The sequence below is a fragment of the Panicum virgatum genome, chromosome 2K, assembly GCF_016808335.1.
Source record: "Panicum virgatum strain AP13 chromosome 2K, P.virgatum_v5, whole genome shotgun sequence".
Taxonomy (NCBI): domain Eukaryota; kingdom Viridiplantae; phylum Streptophyta; class Magnoliopsida; order Poales; family Poaceae; genus Panicum; species Panicum virgatum.
Genome location: NC_053137.1, coordinates 56,932,977 through 56,939,915, shown reverse-complemented (window position 1 = coordinate 56,939,915; position 6,939 = coordinate 56,932,977). Strand labels below are relative to the sequence as shown.

The 6,939-nt window shown below is 42.5% G+C and overlaps 1 protein-coding gene across 1 annotated transcript; it reads right to left on the bottom strand.

Moving 5' to 3' along the window:
- Positions 1–2,107: 2,107 nt before the first annotated feature.
- LOC120696166 (myb-related protein Pp2-like) lies at positions 2,108–3,792 on the bottom strand. Its single transcript, XM_039979306.1, has 3 exons — positions 3,553–3,792; positions 3,334–3,463; positions 2,108–3,224 (listed from the first exon to the last, which is right to left on the bottom strand). The coding sequence occupies exons 1-3, from the start codon at positions 3,680–3,682 to the stop codon at positions 2,324–2,326; spliced, it is 1,161 nt and encodes a 386-aa protein (XP_039835240.1). The 5' UTR covers positions 3,683–3,792; the 3' UTR covers positions 2,108–2,323.
- Between the last annotated feature and the right edge of the window lie 3,147 nt (positions 3,793–6,939).

The following is a 6,939-nucleotide window of genomic DNA, read 5'->3' as shown; positions in this document are numbered from 1 at the left end:
CACATCATCTAAGGAGATTTGATTTGATGAATGAAACAGCTCCTCCAATGCATAATTTCATATGCGTGCTATGAAACAATTTGGTCACAGTATATAGGGTTTGATTTCAGTTTAATTTCCCATGTATATGATGAAACAATAAGGTCAGAATGAGGATTCCATTTCGTTTCCATGACATAAGTAACCATTTACACCGAGTTTCATCTAGATTAAAAACATTCCTTTTCTCTTTATAAATATATTGCTATATCATCGGTTTAGCCTATGTAGCACCTCATTTAGTAAGATTGAAACTGATGAAACTGAATGGATTAAAGAAACAATTTATGGTCCATTCTAAATAGAGCTAACATTCGGACGACACTTTAAATCAATGCAACATCATCTTTAAACATTTTGTATGGCCCTGCTGCCTGAGAAAAAAAAACCCCTCTATTTTATCATCTTTTTGCAATAAAAGACCAGTAGTTAGAAACTTCGGATACAAACTGGAGTTGAAGCAATCGAAAACGAATGAGATGTACATATATATATCAAGTTACCATCCTATATATGATCAGTTCATCTGCCTAACTGAATTGACCTTTTATATAACTCAGGATCAAGTTGCTAAATGTTTGTCTTGAATGTGCACAGTACACCTTTCTATACACTGATAAACTTAGATTGTGTGTGGTGCACACATATTACACTTTGGGAATATATCAGGTGCAAACTAACCCCTCAATGTAAACTTCAATCTGGACCACCGTGCAAACCAATCAGATGACCCAGATTGAAGTTTTCACGGTTTGCACGAAGATGTGGTTTGCACCTTATATATGTTCCCTTACACTTTTGCATTGGATTCTACTTCTCTGGAAACATAAGCAACATGGCTACAGTAATTTTACATAAATCTATCTATTTTCACATAGAATTGTACTTTACATAAGAAATATATATCGAAATCCTAGATTAATGAATGTAAATACCCTTTAACAGGCATAACTATATATGATATGCTGAATGCAATACTATTTTATGTGGCATCAACATTTTCTTTCGAAACAATCATCTTTTGTATAATGTATAGAATATCTTGATGATGGGCAAACCATACATAATTTGATCATAACATATTTCCTTTAACTTTTAGTTCACATTCTAGTAAGGAACCATCTTATAGTTTCAACATATTCTTTATTTTATTTTAGAAAATTACCACCTCTCCCCTATATATATATAACTTAAAACAACACATTTGTTTACTACAATTTGTTGTATCTAACTCTTTCAAAGAAATAGGATACATTCAAGAATGCGTGAAAATGGTGTTTTTTTTGCGAGGCGTGTGAAAAATGATGCTTTCCATGCATCCACGAAAATAGAAATGATCAGCATGAAATTCTATCTTTTAATGCAATCCTTTTATCACCAATATATCACAATATACATACATAACTAAATTGACAAACTGGAGATCTATCTTGTAATAAAATATGACTTGGGTGACCGTCTATTTCCATTTGCACGTGAGCTTTAGAACTTTGTTTCGTGTGCATTGATTGCATGGTTGTCCACCAATTTCCACGATAAACGGAGATGAAATGTTATTTAGTTTAGATGCAAGATTATTATTATTGCAGCAAGGTCCCTGACTCTGCATGCAATGCAGTGTTTCTTGTGTGCAAAGGTATGCATATCCTTTGCAAGACAGAAATAAAATGTCTACAAATTTGGATGTTGTGCATACATGGAGACAAAAGGATTTATGGCAGGCATATGCAAGGTGCATTGTTTGTTGGCGCTAGAAACTTGTGCGCCTCTGCATAAATTGACAAAATTCAACAACTTTCCTTGCACTAAAAGGCTGAAACGTATGTGCTGCTGCCAACTGGTAACTGACTTGTTCCTCTTGCATGAGTTGACTGCAGTGCAAGAAAAGACTGCAGAAAGATAAGGATCGGTGTGCGTGCTCAGAAATGTGATTTCTGCTGCATTATTATTTCATCGTCATCTCAGTTTGCTTTCTGAGATAAAATGTCAGATGAATTAATCAAGAGGGAGCTCGACACCACACGATCGAAGAAGAAGATATCAAACAAATGTCTTCTGTAAGTATGTATCAAGATAAAGTTTCAGATAACTTTATTGAAATCTGAATTAGATCGAGTTCTCGTCACTCAGCTCAGCATGCATTTCTTGCTTGAAAAGGACGATCTGAATCAAGAGAAGAACCCAGGAATTGAAATCGAACATCAAATATGATAGAAAAGGCATCGAATTAAAGCATTTAAGACAGCAACTACTTAGGGGTGAGGACGATAGATATATAGTGAGCTTAGCAGTCCCATTGCAGCTGCTCCATGGCGTTGCCGGCGCCGCCCCCGCCTCCGCAGAACAACCCGCACGACTCCATCAGCTCCAGATCGAACGCTGCTACGCCGGCGCCACCGTACACCGAGGAGACGTCCATCATGTCCATGCCCTTATCAGCAGCTGCACCACCACCGTTCAGCACCGGCGGCCGGCCGACCACCACTTCCCCCTGCACCAGCCCACCATGTGGTGGCAGCGGCTGCTGCTGCTGCTGCTGCTGCTGCTGGCCCACCTCCATCCCTGCACACATGCCCGACTCGACGGCGGCGGTGGTCCACATTCCCGCCGTCACGTCCACGAAGGCGGCGCCCATGCTTTGGCTAAAGCCGTTGCCATTAGGCATGCCGGCGGCGTGATCCATGGAGGACGACGACGAGGAGCCGTTCATGAAGTCCATGGAGGTCTGGAGACCAGCGGCATTATTCTGATCCCTGAAGCTCATCAGCACGCCACCGCCGTTGTCGGTGTAGGGGTATCCTGGAGGAATCGCCGCGGCCGCCGCCTGGTCATGCCCCATGAGCATGCCGGCCGAGTTGGGGACGTCGTCGTACTCGTACATTGCCGGCGCCATCTCCGGCGGCGGCGGGGCCGTGACGATGTCGTAGGCGGCCTTGGTCGGGGAGCTGATGGTGAACGGCGTGGTTGCGCCGCCGTTGGCGATGGCGCCATTGGAGTGGAACTGGGCAGGATTGCTAGGGTTTGCCGCCCCGTTGCCGTGGAGGAGAGACCTGGAGGCCGGCAGGAGGTTGTGGGTCTTGGGGTCCAGGCCCTGCGAGATGAGCTTCTTCTTGATGCACGAGTTCCAGAAGTTCTTGACCTCGTTGTCCGTGCGCCCGGGCAGGTGCTTGGCGATCTGGGCCCACCTGTGAGCATGCGCGCAGAGAGACCAGCCATGGCGGCCGCGGATGAGTTCCATGCACCAACCAGTTCACCGGCCGGAGCCAAGAAAGACGACGGCGAGCATGCTCGTACCGGTTGCCGAGGATGCGGTGGACGTCGATGATGGTGCGCTCCTCCTGCTCGGAGAAGGTGCCGCGCTTGAGGTCCGGCCGGAGGTAGTTGATCCACCGGAGCCGGCAGCTCTTGCCGCACCGCTGCAGCCCTGGCCGATTTGGCAAGAACACGACGCGCATCAGGACATGAGCAAATCCAATAATTCCTCCCATGGAGGATCAGTAGGACAGACCGTACCGGCGTGCTTGGGGACGGCGCTCCAGCAGCTGTGGCCATGGGCGGTGATGTACTTGACCAGCTTCTCGTCCTCCTCCGGCGACCACAGCCCGCGCTTCACCTTCTGCTTGCTGCAGCAGTGGTGCCCCATGGCCGCGCGCCCGACCGCTCCCCTCTCCTCCTCCCCTCTCCCTAGCAGTTTCCTCGATCTTGTCTCTCTATCCCCCCTCCTCTCCTCCCCGGCCCCAACAGTGTATGTAAAGCCTGAAGCACACGCGCAAGAGCACACCCCTTTTGCTGGTGAATTGACCTTTATGCATCTCTCTGTGTCTCTATGTGTGGGAGAAGGAAACACCAAATAAAGTCGTGTGATCTCTCTCAAAAGGGTACTTAATTGTAATTAGGCAACTAAGCAAGCAGTATACTACTCCTCTAGCTCTAGTTCCTTTTTAACCGAGAGGAACCGTCGTCACTGTACTGTACTCTCTCTCTCTCTCTCTCTCTCTGGCCATATGCCATTTTTCCTCCTCAAAAAATCTTTTAATTGGACACATGAGGACGACGATGCAGTATCCCTCCATATATAAATTTATTTGTTTGGTTTTGTAAATATAGAATAGAATGCTAAAATTGAGCGGTCAAAGTTGCGACTTGGAGATTGCGTCAATGTCTACTGTACACAGTTAAAGAGCATTTATTTGCCACTAAAAAAAAGGGCATTCATTTGTAACCGGAGGGAGGGAAGTTGACGACCGCAGTGGCATCTCTCGCTATTAAACTTGTTTTGTCTTCTCGCGATTCATTTCCGCTTCTATTGACAACCTAGCAAACCATTAAATTCAGAGGCATATCATCAAAATAAATTGACATTATACATTCATACTAAATCACCTGCATCTTGTGATTATTTGGCATTATACTCCCTCCATATAGGATTTAGATGACGTTTTGGACAAGATTTGAGTCAAACATTGAGAATATAAATCATGAATAACTTTTAAGTTATTGAGTTTGAAAAAGTGAATATTATATGAATAGATTTATCTTAAGAAATACTTTCATAAAAATATACATATATCACTTTTCAACAAATATTTTTTATAAAAAATAACCGGTCAAAGTTATGTTTTGAAAACCGTGTCGCTGTCCTAAACGTCGTCTATTTTCTATATAGAGGGAGTACATTCAAACTAAACCACCTAGCGAACAAGAAAACTCAGTGTCACACGATCAAACCGCAACTGGAAAATGGAATTTCCATGTCGGTACCAAACCGTTAAGGAAATTAATAACGAATACCGATGGAATTTTATTGCCTAGGCAATCCCTCAACAAACTAAGATCCATTTGAAGAACCAGCAAACTAAGTCTGAGAGACTTCTTAGAGCAACTTAGGAAATTCTATTGTGTTCGATTATCTTCGAATGCCTTTTATACAAGAAAAAAACTTTTTTATGAGACACAATTTAGTAATAGAATGTGAGAGCTTGCCGCGATTTTTGTACTCAAGAATTTTTTTTTGAACTTCTTTGTAAGTGGAAAATGATATTGGGTCTCACTTATTAGACAGTACTATAAAATCCTAATTTAAGACCATAAATGTTTTGCCGCGAGATCGAATTGGAGGAAGCAGCTGATGATCGATGAAGTAGCTTGAATTAGCAGCTGGGTATCATTGGCATTGTTTGTACTCAAGAAAACCGGCAGGGACCTTCCCATTCTTGAACCTTTGTGCCCCTAGCGAGCTATATAAGAGTACCAAACGGTCAATGTTAATTGCAGTCTCGTAGCTAATCAGTTGCTAAAACTTGTGAGACCAGTAGTCCCCAGTGGGGAGAGGATGCGTTGCAGGGAAGCTGCCGGAATGGACTCTTGAAGCACAAGAGACCACTGTCTCACGGAAGCTTCTGCTGCTCAGGTACTCATCCATCACTGTCTCTAAGGTGACGGGCATCGCATTACATCGTCATTCATTAGAACAGAAAAATAACAGGCAAAAACCCGTCACCTATATACGTAAAAGGTGACGGGCACTAGTATGAGCCGTCACCTATGGTATTCTTAGTCCGTCGGGCATCATTCTTTTGCGTGCTAAAATAAATATTTGCAGCGTGAATAAAAATCAAAAAATAATTTTCTCAACCTCAAGCGTTACTAGGAGCTTACTAGGATTCGAACCCACAACTTCAACCTCACGGGTACCCTCCACTACCACTAGGCTACACCATCACATGTGAACAATAATGAGATATTTTTCTTTTATCATCACTTTCTAATATCTTATATAATCTGTTTCACAGCTGTAACGATCTCAAATGGAAAAAATTTCAACTACAAAGTTGTAGATCTGGTGGCGAGCTACAACTTTCGTATATACTTTTTTTCCATCTGAGGTCATTTGAAAATTTTGAAAATTTGAAATTCAAAATTTAAACCATATATTTGGGTGCCAAAAAAACCTCAATTGAAAAATTTTTGAACTACAAAGTTGTAGATCTGGTTGAGGCCTACAACTTTTGTATAGACCAATTTTTGATTTGAGACAATTTGAATTTTTCAAAAATCGCATGTTCAAATATTAAGAAAAGTCGCAAAGGTGACGTGCCTTGATGTTTCACGTCACCTATGTCATCACAAAGGTGACGTGCTTTGATGTTGCTCGTCATCTTTTACTTATCAAAGTCCGTCACTTATACTAACCTTATAGGTGACATGCTTTAATGTTGCCCGTCACCTATATCAAACTTATAGGTGACGGGCCATAATAAAGATGACGTGCTTTGATGTTGCACGTCACCTATGTTATAACAAATGTGACGGGCAACGTTTTAGAGAGGCCACCAAAAGATAAAAGGTGATATGCATTATCTTTGCTCATCACTCAAATAACAAATATGACGTACAACAACAACATGTCACCTTTGTGCACGTCACTATATGTTATTTTTTACATAGTGGTCGTCGGTGCCATACATACGTGCAACTGGGTCGTTATTGCTGCAGGTGCTGCTGCCGTTTTGTGACAGTATAGGGTATGGGTGTCCTTGTTCCTTAACTGTCCTGTACGTTGACGAGGTTTTGCAGTGTGATTCAGATGTGAACGTGTATACTATATGGCAAGCAGTTTCTGTTTTTTCTCTGAAAGTTCAGAAATAATAGCTTTTCCCACGGGTTTACGTTTCAGTTTGGGTTCTGAGACATAGAGCCACGCAAAATTCAGAATTATTCCAGATATATTTAGTGCCTGATGAGACTGCCTGTTTCCGCAGCTGGTACTAATATAGCGTGCAAAAAAGTCAATTAGATTTTTTTTCCCAAACCAAGCTTTAATTATTCCTGGTTCCTCCATGAATCCTGGTCATAAAGTCCGTGAAGGGATATATGGACTGATTCGTGTGAAATTCCTGT